This window comes from Erythrolamprus reginae, chromosome 1 (assembly GCF_031021105.1).
Source record: "Erythrolamprus reginae isolate rEryReg1 chromosome 1, rEryReg1.hap1, whole genome shotgun sequence".
Lineage (NCBI taxonomy): Eukaryota > Metazoa > Chordata > Lepidosauria > Squamata > Dipsadidae > Erythrolamprus > Erythrolamprus reginae.
The window spans coordinates 231,270,180-231,288,930 of record NC_091950.1 but is presented as its reverse complement, the minus strand read 5'-3'; the positions used below and the strand labels follow the sequence as shown (position 1 = coordinate 231,288,930).

The 18,751-nt window shown below is 37.7% G+C and overlaps 1 protein-coding gene across 8 annotated transcripts in view; it reads right to left on the bottom strand.

Annotated features, from left to right (window-relative positions):
* Nucleotides 1-18,751, bottom strand: part of PKHD1 (PKHD1 ciliary IPT domain containing fibrocystin/polyductin) — a 359,271-nt gene that overhangs the window by 174,141 nt on the left and 166,379 nt on the right. For 6 of the 8 annotated variants that reach the window (XR_011557350.1, XM_070732513.1, XM_070732506.1 and 3 more), the window contains 5 exons: nt 9,586-9,716; nt 7,176-7,285; nt 5,206-5,311; nt 4,578-4,712; nt 231-269 (listed from right to left, as the gene is read on the bottom strand). Coding sequence is in view for 7 of the 8 variants with exons in the window: in XM_070732513.1 (XP_070588614.1) it covers nt 231-269; nt 4,578-4,712; nt 5,206-5,311; nt 7,176-7,285; nt 9,586-9,716 (521 nt within the window). In the remaining variant the exon portion in view is untranslated. The remainder of the gene's footprint in view (nt 1-230; nt 270-4,577; nt 4,713-5,205; nt 5,312-7,175; nt 7,286-9,585; nt 9,717-18,751) is intronic. The other 2 variants (XM_070732507.1, XM_070732510.1) reach the window with 1 other exon arrangement.

Here is an 18,751-nt window from a genome sequence, read left to right as displayed (position 1 = left end):
ATGTGGTAGATAAATCCACAGTAACTGAATTTAAACATGCCTGGGATAAACATATATCCATCCTAAGATAAAATACAGAAAATAGTATAAGGGCAGACTAGATGGACCATGAGGTCTTTTTCTGCCGTCAGACTTCTATGTTTCTATGTTTCTAAGATTCAATTTTGACATCCATTAGACTCATTTTAAGTTCCACTTTCCCAACCTTCACTTATGCAAAACAATCTTACCTCCCTTGTTGTGAGATATATTTTGGCATGGTGAAATTCCTGAAATATATAGAAAATTAGTTTGAAGAAATCTTGGCATGTGGAATCTTACAATTCCAAGAGAAATATGCTTGCCTCTAGATTTTCATATTGTGGGCTATTTTTACCATATCATTGCCAAGGCAGCATAATTCAATAAAAATGGAAGATGGGGTGACAAATGGAGGTGGTAAGAGTAACATTATGCAAAAAAAAGTGTCCTGTTTTTCATTATTTTGATGAAATACAAGTTGTTGTTTTTTAATTTCCTTTAAATTAGAGCTTCCGCTGAGGCTATGACGAACTAGATGTCCCCAAAGGATTGGAAACAGCTACTCAAAGATAGAGCCCATTACTGGATACCGAAATTTCTCCAAATAAGAGAGATTGCATAATAGCTCACTTGTTTTTTGGGCAGCTGCTTCTCATAAGTAAATGAAAGGAACAGACATTTTTACAGTTTTGTTGCAAGTTGTAATGCCATCTATGCTCACAATGTAGCTATATCAGAGATTCCCCAACCCCAGTCCATGGATTGCCCCAGTCTGCAGCATATGAGAAACCAGGCCATGCAAACAAGCGAAGACCCATCCATTGTATGCAGACAGCATGGGAAACTACATATCATCTGGTCCGCAGAAAAACCTCTATCCATAGATCCAGTCTCTATTATCCAAAAGATTATGGAGATTCTCAGAAATCCAGGTTATGGTTGTCCCAAAAGTGTGTTTTCCCCCCCAAAACCCAATTAGACTTTCTTTTTCTTTGAAGATGTTTTGTTTTTCATCCAAGGAGGTTCTTCAATTCTGATTGCTGAAGAATGAAGGATTTATATTCATCACAGTCATCTGGCCATTAGCACTCTTTTTGAAAAGGTATCTTTGGTACAAACCCAGTGGACCTCATTTCTTATTTATTTTTGGATTTACCTATTTTACTGATTAAGAGAGGGTTTCTTTGCAGCAGGATAAGATTCATTTCTTTTCTGCATTATATTATTATAAAGAAAGTTTAAAATGCTTCAAATACAGAATATCTGGCTAAAATCTTATCAAAGAGACGATTTAAGAAATTTTAAATGGACAAAAGAGACTCTTGTTTTAAAAGATTATTTTTCAGCAAAAGGACATTGGAATGAACTATAATTAACTTAGACCAGTGAAATCAATCTCTGCAGGAATTAATTTTTTTATTATTTATTATTTAGATTTGTATGCGGCCCCTCTCCACAGACTTGGGGCGGCATACAATGATTTTTGGAATGATTTTTGCTTATTAAAAACTGCAGACAATTGGTGAATTTTATAAAAACAGATAACAGTAATATTATTTGCCTAACTATTACTATGGAGATGCAGATACAAAGTTTGACTGCAATTACATTACATATACAGCAAAAGAAAAAAAAAGAAAAGAAAAAAGTGAAAAGAAGGGATAATTTTTTCACTTTTCTCTTGTTGGAGATATTTTTCAATTTAGGTTTACAACATAGTGGCAAGAACTTGAAAGGTGGCATGCATGGTGAGAAGAACAGTCTGTAGAGAAAGGACAGTCTGTAGAGAACAGTCTGTAGAGAAAGGAACATAAGATTTGCTTCAGAAAACATTTCAGTCAGAGGTCCCCAGTCCCAGGGCCATAGCCTATTAAGAAGTGAGCAGCACGAGTGGCTGGCCATGCATGCACACAACTCAACCTGCACAAGTAATAGGCTGCTGGGCCCTTGTGTGCTTGCATGCCAAGGAGCAGTTCTCAGACAACTGAGTCGTCTGGGAAAGGCAGCATAGAAATCTAATAAATAAATAAATAAACTCAACTTAATGAATTTTAATACTAGTAATGTTCTCATTTTTCCCATCATACATCTCCTCCCACAAATGACTGTATGTGTCTTGCACTTGTGCATGGACATCCAAGCCACAAAGGTTGGTGATCTCTGATTTCAGCAATTTAGAATCTCTTGATACTAAGTTGACAGACTTTGAAAAAAGAATGGATAAAAGTTTTGTAAAGATGAAAAAGGAGTTGAAATAAAAAGTAAGAAAGATGGAAAGCTTTATAAAGCAAATGTCCTGAAATATAAATCAAATTAATGATCAAATGGAAATTCTGGTAATTAAGGCAAAAGTTACAGAGAGAGAATTGGAAAGAGTATACAGTACAGTGATCCCTCGATTATCGCGAGGGTTATGTTCCAAGACCTCTCGCGATAATCGATTTTTTGCGATATAGTGGTGCGGAAGTAAAAACACCATCTGCGCATGCGCACCCTTTTTTCAATGGCCGCGCATGCGCAGATGGTGGAGCCGGTGGCTGGGGAGGTGGATTCGCCGCCCCCACCAACCCTTCCTGCTCTGGGTCAGAGCCGCGGAAACCTTCGGCTCGCCGAGGCTGCGTCTGACCCCTTTGTTTGTATTGCTGCGAAGGAGGCGAAGCAAGGCTCCAAGCTCACCTGCCGCCGCCGCCGCTACGCCTCTGCCGCCTCAGCCACCCCCTCTGCTCTGCAGGGACCTCGCATGCCATGATCTCCCTCTCTCGCCCTCCCCGCGCTTCTCCTCGGCGGCGGCCAAGCGGCAGGCTTAATGGGAGACCAAAGGCAAAAAAAGAAAAGAAAAAAAATTCCCAAAAGAGGCAGGCACAAAGCGGGGGCACAAGGGGAGCTGCCCGGCAGAGGTTGCTTTTTTTCTTCTCGTGGGCAAGTGAAGGGGGGGAGAGAGAAGGAAAGAGAGAGAAGGAAAGAAAGAGATGAGAGAGGGAGGAAGAGAGTGTGAGAGAGGAAGAAAGAGAGAGAGAAATGATAGAAAAAAGGGGAGAAAAAAAGAGAAATGAGAAAATGATTGAAGCAGAGAATGACAGGAAAGAAAGAGAAAGAGACAGAGAAGTGACTCTTGGTGATGACGGATGACGTCATCGGGTGGGAAAAATCGTGGTATAGCAAAAAAACCGTGGAGTATTTTTTAATTAATATTTTCTGAAAAATCGTGGTGTAGCGTTTCGCGAAGATCGAGATCGCGAAAATCGAGGGATCACTGTATAGAGATTCCAATTTGGCTTTATTGGAATTAAAAAAGGAAGAATTCAGTTTGAGATTCAAAACTATTCCAGAGATTTCTGATGAAGAGAAGATTATAAAGCTTTTGGGAAACTTTTTAAATTATGAAGGGAAGGATATTGAGGCGGAAATAGATAAAGTTTATAGAATAAAGTCAAGATCTGCAACAAGTAATGTTTCAAGGAAAGTTTTGAACCATTTTGTGAGGAAGAAGTCTACAGGTTTAGACTGTTCTAAACTTTTGGTTTTATCATAAATTACAAAATTTTAAGATAGAATATAGATAAAACAAATTCTTTTTAATGAATTTTTAATACTATTAATTTTCTCATCGTTCCCATCACATATCTCCTCCAACAAATAACTGTATGTCTGTAACTTTGTTGCTTGTATCCTTACAATTTATATTGACTGGCTCCTAATATGATTTGATTGCTTATAAGACTATCATTAAGTTTTGTACCTTATGAGTCTTGATGAACATATCTTTTCTTTTAGGTACACTGAGAGCATATGCACCAAGATGAATTCCTTGTGTGTCCAATCATACTTGGCCAATAAAATTCTATTCTATTAAAAATCATTATTTGCAAAAAAACAACAACAACTCACTTTAGAAAAAAGGATACACATTTTTGGTTTAGAAAACCTTGGGTGAAAAAATTACTTTAGTTGGAACAAAGAACAACAACAAAAATATTTTTGACATATAAAATCCTCAATTTTATAGGATTTTTGGGGTAGAGGTTAATTTACATGGGACTATTATATTGGGAATTTATGCCACAAATGAGGATTCTGTAAATATATAAAAATTATCAAAGTGGAATATAAATAAATAAAATGAAGTTGTATCCTATAAATGACTTATAGAGAGAATAATAAGATTTCTCTTAATGAAAATTTGAGTGGGAATAAATGAACAGAACTTCACAATAAAATGTTAAAATTATTCAAGATAAATTACCCAAAGTTTTTTTTTAGCTTGATGGACAATTTAGAATTTATTGATGTTAGGAGACAAAAAATGGTAATTTAAGAGAGTATACTTCTTTTAACACATAAATAGATTTTCTATTCCTTTTCCTTTTCAAGAATAGATTTGAAATTAATATGATCTATATTTCAAGTTTACTAAGACTCTCTCAAATCATAGCTCTGTGAGGCTGGTTTATGAAAGGAAATTCAGTTTCTGAATTAGTACCCAGAAATGCTTTGGTTTTAATTCTGTGTTCTTGGTTTTTTAACTGTGATTATTTGAAAAAATTGTAACCTCTTACCTTTTCATAGAAGTGGCCAATTAGTACACTGTTAACAATAGAAGTGTTTCCAAGACTTTCCAAAATGTTGATACCAAAATCTTTACAGGAAGAGATGTGAAAGTTCCAAAGCTGAACGTTGCTGCTGCTAATAATCTGATGGAATAATATTTTAACATAATATATTAGCATTGTTTTATTGAAAGTGCTTTCAGGGTAGATAGCATAATGCTAACTACAAAGTCTGTCATGAGTTTAAAAGAAAATAATAAATCAAGAGACAAACCTGTGTTCCTGCTTCATAAAATAAACTGAATTTTTAAGAAATCATCTAAAAATGATTGTTTTAGTTTTGCATGTTAGCAGATGACAAAAATTAAAGACTGATATTTCACAAGTTTTACTGCAAAGACATTTACTATCAGTATTAGTATGTTCTCTCTCTAAGCATCATAATATGCTCCAGGATATAGAAAACGAACACAAAAAGGAATTATTTCCACACCTTTAATATCATAAAAATAACTTCCAGCATTATTTAAAATATAGCATTACGATGCTGCTAGTATAAAATGTTACAATTTTCTCTTCTTTCTACCTTTCTTTTTATATTTTTCTGTTGTTTCTAGGAAGAAAGAATGCATGGTACCTTCACTCCACCTTTGCACTGCCAAGCAGTAAAATTTTGGAATATAACAGGTTCTGTATTGTTTCTCTTTTGAGGGTGATATGCTGGATGTATTAGGAGTCCATACCTATTTATAGCAAAGTAAATGATGATTTCATAAACAACAAAAATAATCTAGGCAAATTTCTATCAGATGCCACACTTGTTTTAACTGTATACACTCTTTATTTGATTTATTTGATTTCTATCCCATCATTTGTAGAAGAGCTTAAGATATTAGACCAGTGTTTCTCAACCTTGGCCGCTGGAAGATGTGTGGACTTCAACTCCCAGAATTCCCCAGCCAGCTGGCTGGGGAATTCTGGGAGTTGAAGTCCACACATCTTCCAGCGGCCAAGGTTGAGAAACACTGTATTAGACACAGTGCTTGCTCTTCCCATTTTTTCACCACAACAACCTTGTAAGTTCAGGTGGGCTGAGAGTGCTTCCATAGTTGAAGGTAGACTAGAATCTGGGGGCGGGGGCTGCTCCTAAATCAATATTTTAAACACTAAACCACACCAGCACTCATTGAGCACAACAAATGAAATCATTGTGTGTATTTGGAAGGGGCAGCTGATGAAATTGAATAAGCAATAACCAGAAAAGGCACAATCGGGTGGCTCTGACTTTCTTTAGTGAAAGTACTTTCAGAGTAGATAGTTAATCAACAGCATTTGATCATATAGAGCATCCAACATATTAGGGCAGGGGGGAAAATGCTCATTTCTAGAATACGCAAATTTCAAAATACTTCAAGAAAAGGGGAGAGCAAGAAACTGAATAGTAAGCTTGATTTTAAAAACAAGCATTTCAGCTAGTGCTTAAGGTGTTGAATTAAGAATAGTGGAAGTGGAGGGGAATAGCACTGTGTATACCACCTTGAACTCTGGAGGAAAGGTGAGATATAACAAATAATTACATTTGTGGTATATATTTAGAAAGTTGTTGAAAATGCATATTTAATTAACACAAGAAATGCAATAACTTGCAATCCACTTCTAACCACTAAACACATTCTGCCTCAAGAAGACTTAAAATCCTGGTCTACCCAGGACACTCCAAAATTACAATGATTCCCTTATACAGGTTATTACAGCTTCTGTTATCAATCTGTTCATACTTAGAATTTATGCAAGAATAGCTCTCTCTCTCTCTCTCTCTCGCTCTCTCTCTCTCTCTCTCGCTCTCTCTCTCTCTCTCTCTGTGTGTGTGTGTGTGTGAGAGAGAGAGAGAGAGTGTGTGTTTGAGAGAGAGAGTTTTGGATCCCCAATAGCTGCCTGAATGAGTCCCTAAAGTTTTCTTGGCAAGGATTTTCAGAAGTGGTTTACCATTGCCTCCTTCCTAAAGCTGAGAGAAGGTGACTGACTGACTTCAAGCCTAAGGTGTGACTAGGGTTCACAGTTTCCTGGTTTCTAGCTTGGGCTCTTAACCACACTACCAAACTGAAATATGGATAATCAAATTAATATAGATTAGGAGAAAAATAAATAATAATTTATAGCAATTATGCATGACATTTGTTAATGAACTGAAATAATTTCATGAAGGATGGCAGGGACTCTGTGCCAATCTTTACATTGCAAATGTAATATTTTGCACACACACCCTCCAAAGGATCAGACTGTAGCAACATGAGGAATATTATGTATTGATGCCACATCTCTCCAATGAGTAAAACATAAGAGATGATAATATGAAGGAATGGTTTAGAATAGAAGATTATATGTAACTGAAAATGAAATGAATTGTTTACATAGTCTATAAGAAATGAACCATAGCATATCAATATGTTTTCATTCTGCTAGAGGAATACCCTATTAAACATTAGAGAAAGCATTAAACACATTTACCCCAATTAATTACACAGATTTTCTGTGTATGTGTATGCTGTATATCTGACAGCATGTGTGAGATGACAAAATAAAATAGACAGAAAGAGGGTGGAATACCTAGAGCAGGAAAGTGCTACATTATTACTGAAGGATATCACTGGTTTTCCTAATCCTGAAGAAGGAAGGTGAAAAAAGTAACCTTGTCCACTGCCACACACCATGTTACTCTGCAGAGGAAATAGGAGTTATTAGGACATCTGAACCAACCCAACAAAAGTTGTAAAACACCAAGAACACCAAAAAGATTTAACTAACAACATTTGGACATCAAATTATTGTTGAAATACATGGTCTCTCAATAGGTCTCTCTGAAAGTTGAAAAGACACATACAAACATACCTCTCCCCCACCCCGCTATTCCAAATAATGACATCAAATCCTGGATTTCAGATTCAGTTCTTTTTCATCATGATTTAAATAATTTTTAAAAACCCATTTTGTTTCTACAATTCTTTATTTTTCATAATCTGGACTTCCTCTATTGTAGCAACTTCTATTTTCTTCAGGGACTCAAAGTAACTTTGTTCCCTCACTTTTTAGCACCAGAACTACCCTGTGATATACATAAGTTAGATTGGCTATGGATGGTCCCAACTAATTCAGTCAGAATTATGGCCAGATGAGAACTTGAACATAGAATTTCCCTAATCTCTTAATCATTACTACTATTTTTCTTACTATACATTCTTTTGTATAGGGTTGTTTTTTTGTTTTTTTGAGAGTGGAGATAATAATTGAGTTCTGATTCACATTATAGATCAGGAATGAGAATTATTTATTATGTATTTATTAATTTAATTTATATGCTGCCCAACTCCCGAAAGCTTACAACAAGGAAGTAACATCTAAAAAAAGAACAGTTTAAAGAAAAACAATTAAAAACCCATTAATAAAATCATGCATATCTTTTGTGGCTGGATTTAGATGATGTATCATTTGATCAACAGCCCCAGGCCCACCAGGTCTTTATGGCCTTCCCAAAGGTCAGTTAAGGTCAGTTCATCTTAAAATACAAACCAAATGAATTCTGCTCTAGACATACCATAAGAAAAGCAATAAGAAAAATCAAAATACAGAAATAATTAAAATACATAACAACCCCACAATTAGGTGAGCATCTATCAGTTTACAACATTTCATTGCTAGCAGCATGCTCCCCCTCTCCACCCGTGTTATCTATTTGAAATAAAACTATTTCATTACCAAATCAAGATTCAAAATTAGGAGACTAAGAGAGAAGGCAATTAACTGGGAATATTGCTAAGACATTCAGCACTAAAAAAAAAAATATCACAATGGAAACCTGATCAAGATGTGCAGTGGCCAAAAGATATTCATTGGTGTCATTTTTAAATGCTTGCCACAAATGCTTATGTCCCCAAAGGTATTGAAAGCATAACCACCAACTCACTTGCCAGAGGTTACTGGATGAATGACTAGTTGTGACCTAGATCAAAGAGAATCAGTAGAATCTGTAGCCTGAGAAAGAAAGGCCCCAGATCCTATTTCCAGACTTGTGACCTATCTAGTTTTCTCACTGTCGTGGTATATGACATTTTTCTTTGGGTGGCAAAACAAAGAGATAAAGGGTAATGCCTAGAGCAAAAGTCTAGGCACCTTGTTACAGAAATATAGCTTTACATATCATACCGCCCATAGCACAGTTAATGTGGAGCTTCCATTGTCAACTCAGATTATGTCACTCGATATTTACCTAGAATGCCAGTGATTCAGTCCAGAAATTATTTTTAACCCAGGGAGGATAGGAAAATCTGTATATTTCTGCAGAAGAATAGTAGCTTGACAGCAGTACTTTTAGGCAAGTAGGACATTTTATGTGGAAATACATTCTTTAGGAACTTTATGTCATGGATTTCATTGTAGCCCCTTTTGCACACTATTTATTCAAGGTTCATTGTTGTTAGTTGCAAAGTTGTGTCCGACCCATCACAATCCCATGGACAATGTTCCTCCAGGCCTTCCTGTTCTCTACCATCCACTGGAGTCATTTTAAACTCACACCTACTGCTTCGGTGACTCCATCCAGCCACCTCATTCTCTGTCATCCCCTTCTTCTTTTGCACACAATCTTTCCCAGCATTAGGCTGGGAATCCAGTAAGCCCTTCCTTATTAGGTGGCCAAAGTATTTAAGTTTCATCTTCAGGATTTGGCCTTCTAAAGAGCAGGTTTCATAGAGAAACCCAACGGTGCTTTCCCAGAGGCAACTGGGCTTTCTTAGTTTCTTTTCCTTGAAAATGTTTCACTTCTCATCCAAGAAGCTTCTTCAGTTCAGAACTGAACTGAAATAGAAATAGAAAATAGAAAGAAATGCAAAAAATAGCAGAACAAGCATTAATTTCATCTACCAACCTAACTGTTGGGGTGAGAAAGCTTCAAGAAAAAGTATCATAATGTGGCTAGTTTTTTGCTTTCTCACTGTACAATAGTATTGTCTTTATATCTTACCTCTATCAAATTATCAGGAGACTGGATATATAGTCCTGCTGGGAATAGAACTTCAGTATTGGAAAGGCCATCAGCTCCCATTAGTCCAATAATTGTATTGTGTCTTATTTTATTATTGCCACTCCATGCTCCTAAAATATAATTGCAAATTAATAAATAATAAATTATTGCATAGCAGTCAGTCCGCCTGCCTGCCTGCCTGCCTGCCTGTCTACCTACCTATCTATCTTTTTTTTGCACACCCCCTATTATTCATGGGCACAGCTGCCACTGAATAAGACTTAATGAAGTGACGGAAAAATTGACTGTTCTGAAGACAGCAGCAGATAACTACTTCAGCTTCAACCGCAACAACACAAAAGCACACAACAGATTTAAACTTAATATTAAGCGCTCCAAACTTGACTGTAAAAAATATGACTTCAGTAACCGAGTTGTCGAAGCATGGAACTCATTACCGGATTCCATAGTGTCATCCCCAAACCCCAAACACTTTACCCTTAGATTATCTACAGTTGATCTATCCAGATCCAGAAGTGAAAGTAAACGTGGGTGAGTTGTAGTTAGAGATCAAACTGAAGACTTGTCCCAATACACAGAATACTTTATTCTGCATTCTGGTAAAGCAAAGAGGTGTGTGTGTGTGTGTGTGTGTGTGTGTTTGTTTGTACATGTACTACTGTGCTTTACACACAGGTGTTCCTAAGGTTGCTGAGGCTGTATAAATGTAAAGACTACTAACATGGTGTTGATCTGGTTAATTGATTTAGCTTATGCTAAAGTATATTGTACATGTTTTGTTAAGGATGAGCTTTAAGGTGCATTTACAAATATCAAGACCCTGTTTGGCATCCTTTAATAAGGCTTTGTTCTGTTGCTTGGTGTGTGCTGCTCTTCACTTAATAATTGCTGCTGGCCTAGATCTGGTTATATAGTGTGCAAACATTTTTGCCTTGATCAAAAAATTGTTTAGACGATTTTCATCTACTGGAGCAGGGGTCCCCAACCACCGGGCCGCGGACCAGTACCGGGCCGCGGGGCATGTTGCACCGGTCCGTGGAGTCAGCAGCTGCTGGCCCTCATGCCGCCACCCCCTCCCTCCAGCGCTTCGCCTCCCGCCGGGCAAGAGGCCTCGGGAGGCAGGTTCTGCCGGCCACAGGACGATGGATGGGACAGAGGGGCGGGAAGGACCGAGAGGCTCAAACCTCTTTTGGCTTCTGCCGCGGGGCGCTTTTGCGTTTTTGGCTGGGGGGAGGCAGGAGGGCCAGCCTGACCCCCTCTCTCCAGCGCTTAGCTCCCGCTGGGCAAGAGGGCTTGGGAGGCAGGTTCTGCCGGCCACAGGACGATGGCGGGAAAGAGGGGCGGGGAGGACCAGCACCCCCATGCTTAATCCCGCCCCCAACCACGCCCCTTTCCGCCCCCACTGGGCCATAGAAAAATTGTCTTGCTGAAACTGGTCCCTGGTGGAAAAAACGTTGGGGACCACTGTACTGGAGCATTACTGTTGTATCAAAAATCATCATATTCTATATATTTATGAAAGTGTCATTATAAGCAGCCAGCAGCAGTGCTTATCTTTAATAACTGTTGAAAGCAGAAGAACAACAGATCCCATAGGAATGGGAACATAGTAAATTAAACTCAAATCTGTCTTCCATTCACTGGATACTGCTGGCTTAGCTGGCTTCTCTATTCTCCAGGCTAAAGTGTTCCTACTCAAGAAGCTTGATTATACAAATTCACTTTCACTTGGGGTTTTTCCCCTTGCCCCCCTAACCGCAGCATGAATATGCCCTGCTAACATTTTTTTTTTTTTGCCATATCTTTCATCTTATCCCCAGCCCATACTTGAAACAGCTTATAGTTATCTTTGGCTGTTCCAGTTTTAAAGTAGGAATTTCCCAATTGTCTAGATATAGTTTTTATTAGAGATAAAAAAACATAGCCAGTAAACTGGATGCAATGGTGACTGAAAACTAGATCCAGTAAATGCAATGTAATTGCTGGTTAATTGCTGTTTATTATCCCATGTCTTTATAGACCATTTAGGGACTTGCAGGAACATTCCTTCCCCTCTGGTTGCTGGGAACTGTTCTTCAGGAGAGACCAGGCAACTGGCTTTTGCAGAAGCATCACTTTACATAATACCCAATCAATGCATTTGAAAATGCTCTTCAGGTCCTGCCTGGCTTCATGAGAAACACAGATCTGTTTGTTATTGTATTTTAAGCAGGTGTAGTTGTATTTTTATAAATGCCGGTTATATGCTGCACAAAGGGTTGATTAAATCTAGGAAAAAATCACCTGCTTGTGCCAGCTCACATTGCTAATTCTTCCATCATTGACAGCATTTCATGTTTTTCAAGATATGCATTTTATTGGGTTTTTTAAATACTTTGGTGCAGGAACAGAGCCTTTGGCTATTTCATTATGGCTTTAATGGGTGAGAGTACAATAGTTACGATGTTGTTACTGCACATCAGCCAATCACAACAGTGTGTTTTCCATGGTTGCATACTGGCTTCCTCTGGTGTCATCAGCTGTCAGTTCAGAACCGGACTCCTTGGTCACTCACTACATTGCCCCTCTTTTTGAAACACTAGTTGAGGATGGAATTTACTCATTATCATCACCTCCTGTGCCCTCATAGCTTGCTGATTGGTTGGTTGGTTGATTAGATTTGTTTGCTACCCATCTTGTCTGGAGGCAACCCTTATGTAGCTTACAAACATTAAACACTGATAAAACATTGAACAATAAAAATGAATAATAATAATTTACAGTTAAAAAGATGGGGAGGAAGGGAGCAGGATGTCATGCATGCCAGTGGGGCCCCATGCCAATTGGCAGAGCCGGGTCTACAGGCCCCTAGGAAGGTTAGGTTAGGAAGGTGGGTGCAGATCTTGTTTTACTTTTGGACATGTGACTAGCTTGTATTCATAAGAGGGATTACCAACAAAGAGGCATATCAGAGGTTCTCCTTCCTATGAATTGCCCCACTCTTGCAATGTATTTGTTGGACAGCTAGACAGATGGCTATGCCTACCATACCATTCTAAGCTTTTGCCTATACTTCTCCAAAGCTGCCCTTCTCATATAGGATCTTCTCTATGGTTGCTGTTAGTACTGTGTACTTGATTAGTTGGTTTTTCCAATATATAACTTAAAGCCAACAACGTATTTGGTTAAGAGAATTAGCACAATGTTGCTTTAAGGGCTAGTGCTGCAATTAGCTACAAAAGGGAGCCAGATGCATCCCTCTTTCCCCCCATCTCTTATTATTTTCTGCTAATTTGTCTGTGTGACTGCTGTAGAACCTCTTTGTGCTAAATGCTGGTTTAATGTATATGTATTATGTAAGTAAACTTTAAGTTGGTTATATATATTGAATAAGTGTATGTATTGTGTATTTATTGAGAATATTGCTTACTGTAATATGTAAATGATTAGGACTGGAACTGACTATGCTATTTGTCTACTGTAAATAACATTTATACATTCAGTATATGCGGTCTAGTTATTTGAAGTACTGTTCATATATTTGTGAATATTAGTTGGATATCTATAACCTCCACATTTGTCCTATGTGCATATGCTCAGTGACTCTGCTAACTCCTTAATACTTAACAGTTGCCTTTACTTTGTGATCTTCTCTTCAAATTGAAAAAAGTGCAGCCTCTAATTTGTCAGCATTACATAAACAAATTAAATTGATATTGTTTCAGGGAATCCTTAGCACCAGTTGATTTTAATGAAGACACTAATTTGATATTTGTGCTTTCAGTGTTATGTTTATATTTCTGACATACACCTACTGATCTTTAGGATCGGGAGGTAAGAAAACCCAAATAAATAAATACATGGGAGAATGATTGATGGCAGAGGAAATAGATGGCTGATTGATGGCTGATTTCCCATCAGCAGGGGAAATGGAAGAGTAAATGAAATCAGAATCTGTATTAATCCTTTTCTTTAACTTGCTCTCAATAGGTTAATAAGAACAGTAACTTTTGTCAATTCTGTTCCAGTTTTAAAACAGGGACTAGCCATGGGCACCATGGATTACACCAACATACTTTTTTTTCAATTCAAAGACCAGTGGATAAAAATTTAATGCAGCCATCTGGATCAACTCTTTGTCCAAAAAGCTGATGACTGCCATATGTTTATGTTTGCTTTATTGCTGGATTGCCATCTTGTGATTATTTTGCAGTTGTTTTGGTTAATTTTTTATTTGTTGCTTCTATATTCATGAGCAGCTTAGAGTGGGAGGGAGGGAAAGAGGTAGGGAGGAAGGAAGGATATGTCATACAAAGTGAATGTACCCAATGTATGATATGTTGATTTGATGTAGAGATGATGATGCTGGCATAGAAACCAGGAGTCTAATTCTAGTCTAGTTATGTTTCTTATCAATATGAGTTATTAAATTTTCCATAAGGTTTTTTTGTTTAAAAGCATTCACTTTTGGGATGAAATCCATAAGAAAACTAAATAATAATAATAAAAATAAAAATAATTATTATTATAATTATAATTATAATTTATTAGATTTGTATGCCGCCCCTCTCCGAGGACTCAGAACGGCTCACAACAATAAAACATCATATACAAATCCAATGTTAAAACAGACTTTAAAAAAAAACCCTATTAAAACAGTCATGCAGCCCAAATACACCATCCATAAAATAAAAGGCAGCTAAGGATATTAAAGCATTATGAGGAGATGAAGCTTATCAAATATAGATACATCTCACAATACTATAGTCAGGATGACTACGTGTGAATATGACTTTCATTTGAAGACAGCTCTACTAGTTTCTGAATCCTGGGGATTTACACACTTGTGTTGTTTCAGAACCAGCTGCAGATCTGTATAGTCACAAAATACCATCTAGTTCTAGGTCATTTTACTTCCAGAGCCAAACTGGATATTCTTGTCAATGCTGTGGGCATACAGTTTTTTCCAGCGAGAGCTTTACCTTCTTGGATTCATAACAACATAAATTCTCTCACATCCCATACAGCTTCAGTATCTTTTTACTATTTCAATCTATTTCAGCAGGGATTGTAAGTTTATCAGCCCTGCTCTCAAGCAAAGCAAACCTTTAATAATGAGTGTCATACCATGTGTACTAATGGAACAGGTGGCAAGAAAGTAGGGGCAGTCATGTACAACTTAGGTTATGTAACACAAGGTCAATCAAAATAGACTTAAATGTCTATACACCAATGCACAGAGTATGAGGAATAAACAGGATTAATTAGAAATTCAAGTAAATGAGGGAAGAAATGATATAATTGCCATTATGGAAACTTGGTGGGATGAATCCTCAAGGTGAAAGCAACTCAAGAAACTTGAATTTTGAAATTTTGAAAAGTGAAATTATAAAAGCCCAGGCTCGCACAATACCAATGAAGAAGAAAAATAATAGGTCCCAAAAGAAACCAACATGGCTGCATAAAGAACTCTGTGACAAATTGAAAGACAAAAAGGGCAAGTATAAAAAGTGGAAAGAAGGGGAAATAACTAAGACAGAATGCCAGCAAACAGCCCGAGCCTGTAAAGATGAAGTGAGGAAAGCTAGGCTCAAAATGAACAAAGGCTTGTGACAAAAGTAAACAGTAACCAAAAAAACCTTCTTCCAATATATTAAAAACAAGAAAAAAGTCAATGAAACAATTGGTCCATTGCAGGAAGAAGGTTCCAGGAAGATGACTAGCAATAGGGGGAAAGCAGAGCTACTTCATTCAATTTTTGCATCTCTCTTTACACAAAGGGAAAGAACAGTCCAACCTATCAAAAACAACATCACAAAAAACATATCAGCATCACAAGTTAAAATGCAGAAGAAAATGGTAAGAGTGCACTTGTTGTTCTATGCCGGGCCTATGCAGCTTGGAAGCAAAGGAGAAATCCCCGTGCTGACCTTTCAAAGCAGTCTTTTATATATAAAGTCTCATTTTTACAAGCCAAAATCATGCACGTGAGATAATCTTGGCAGTTTCTCAGTGAGGGTAATTAAGATATAACAGTTCCACGGCTAGGCTGCTGCCAAAGATCAAAACTACTGGCACATTCCTTCATGAGATAAGAAGTCTCCAGTTTCACAAACTTACTATTACAGCTTCCCAGCATCGCTGCCAAAGGGCACTTTTACTCCAAGGATTTTAGCAGGAAAATAACAGTTGGCAAACGTAACCTGGCTAAAACTTTAAACATCACCCAACTCCATTGCCCAATGTTGTAATTCCACCCTGAATTACACATATGCCACCCTTAAATACCTATAGGAAGTGATCAATCATTCCCTAGAGTTATAAACTACAGACTACTTCCTTTCCCCATACAAGTATTCTTGTCTTTTTCTTAGCCTTCTAAAGCAAACATTTAACAAAGCCTCCAGATCTTCTTCCTCCTCTAAGTCAGACTCTACTGTCATTGGCATATCTGCCACCTCTGGTGATCCCTCGGGTTCATTTAGGGCTATTTCTTCCTTGCTCTCACTCTCTGCATCTGTTAGCAACACCACTGGTCCAGAGTATCAAGATGGGTCTGGCTCATCCTCCTCAGAATCTATCATTACCAGAGTTGCACGAGGAACACTCACAATACTTGCATACCCTAGATAAGTTCAAATCACTGGGACCAGATGGATTAGATCCCAAAGCTCTGAAGGAACTGGCAGAAGAGATCTCAGAACCATTTAAACTATATCTTTCAAAGATACTGGAGGACCGGGGAACTGTCAGAGGACTGGAAAAGAGCTGATGTATTTCCCATCTTCAAAAAATGGAAAAAATAGATCCAGGAAACTCCAGACCTATCAGCCTGACCTTAATACCAGGGAAGATTCTGGAAAAGATAATCAAGCAACGAATCAATGAACACCTGGAAGCTGTTCTGGTTTCTGGTATAAATTTAGCAATTACAAATAACTCTTATTAAATGCATTATTTCATGAATAAAGAAATGCCAAATACATCACTACAGTATTTAACCCATTCCTCTCCTTAATATCTTCTTCCAGACACCTGTTCTCTACGTTTTTGGGCCCTTCTGAATTTAGGGTTAACCAAGCGAGCGTCTGATTCTCCCTCGCTAGATCCTGAACTCATAGCCCCATCCTGTGGCTGGCCTCCCACCTGTTCTACTACCTGTAACCCAACCCCCCCCCCACACTAATTCATAAACACTATCTGAATCAGAGTCCTCAATATTTTCATCATCCTCCAACTGACCAGGAGTATGTACACCAGAAGCAAATCAAGTAGTAACCAAAAGCCAACATGGATTTGTCAAAAACAGATCACGTCAGACTAATCTTATTGCATTCTTTGAGAAAGTGACAAAATTAGTGGACCAGAGGAATGCTGTTGATTTAATTCACTTATATGATTTATATGCTGGATTCTGTATCACAATGTCACAAATCAAACACTTCCCAAGCATCTAGGACTGTGTGATGTATTTTCGTATGATATGCACAGATCCAATTATGGTGACTTTTTGCAACTGACAGATCGTGATTTTTTTCATATTTATTGTTTTCAAATGCCGGTTGAGGTCTTTTGGCACAGCACCCAGAGTGCCAATTACTACTGGGACCAACTGTACTGCTTTTTGCCAGAATCGTTATAGTTTGCTTTTAAGATCCTGATATCAGCTAAGTTTTTCTTGTGGTTTTCCATTAATTCAACTGTCACCTGGTATGGCAACATCAATGATCCACAAGTTTTTCTTTTCCACAATTGTGAGGTCCAGTGTATTGTATTCCAGAACCCTGTCAGTTTGAATTTGAAAGTCCCAAAGTATTTTGGCATGCTTGTTTTCAACTACCTTCTCAGGTTTATGATCCCACCAGTTCTTTATCACTGGTAGGTGGTGGTTGTGGCACATACTTGGCCACATAGTTATGCCTCTTTTTGTTGTTGTTGTTGTTGTTGTGTTATTGTTGTTATTGTTGTTATTGTTGTTAGCATTAGCATTAGCATTAGACGCTTCCTGTCACAAGTGGATTACTGTTAAATGGGGTGAATGAAAGAAGTAGACAGAAGTAGACAAAATAACAGCTCTTTATATGGCAACTATTTACAACCCAGCAAAGGCTCTGTCTGACAGCAAGCCCTTTTATAGGGAGCTGCCAGACAATCTAGCTAATCAGTAGTCAGTATTTCCCTCCAGAATGGAGGACTTGACTGAACGTTATGTGCTTCAGTCTGAGAATTACCAGAACTCGTAAGATGTTCTGACAAACTGAAAAATGCACCTATATTTGATATGCACAGAAAAAGTGGGTAGGAGTAGCAACATATTATTTTTAGATGGAGTGAGTAGTAGGAGACTTATTACTACAGAAGCTATGGCAACATAGTTGTTGCCTGAATGCCATTTTGCACTCTCCTGTCACAGAGCTGGAACATTAATTATTTTGTGGTATTCTCTGCATTATCTCCACATTTTTAAGTTGGCAAGTGTAAACATGAACAAAATCTGAGTCTGCGGAGAGGGGCGGCATACAAATCTGATTAATAAATAAAATCAAATTCAAAGTGCATTGTAGGGGCTGGGGCATAAATGGATGAAGTTGAAGTTTAAAGGTATCTTAATATTAGTGCTCCCCACTGAGATGGTACAGGGTGAAGCCCCCAAACATTTCCATTCTTAAAATCTCCCTCTGTGTTTGTATGTTTGTCACTGGAGACAGCACAAACATAGCTTCATCTCACCTCAACAAAATTAGAAAAAGAAAACACTAAGAATTGTCCCATTCAGTGTTGGGTTCAGGGGTTTCCTGCTGTGTCAAATGTGTCTTTTCATTGAGTTATTCAATTTGATGGAGGGATTTCTGCTCCATGATATATTGTGCTGAAACAGATCTGTGATACCACAGTACTCCTTTTGATTAGCAGGCTGCTAACATGTGATGCTTCTACATTTCATCATTACTGAGTGCTTCACAAAAATGCCTTAAACATCTGTTTGCATGAAAATACAGACATGGACTGAACCCTGATGAAAGCTTGAGAACCTGCTTTACTAATGGCTTCTATTTTTCAATTATCTAATTTTTTAAAAAAATGGTTGAAATGTCATTTTCTGTTTTTATATGAATGATTATTTTCTACTTGAAAATAAGACCTCTGGAAACAGAATAGTAAAGCA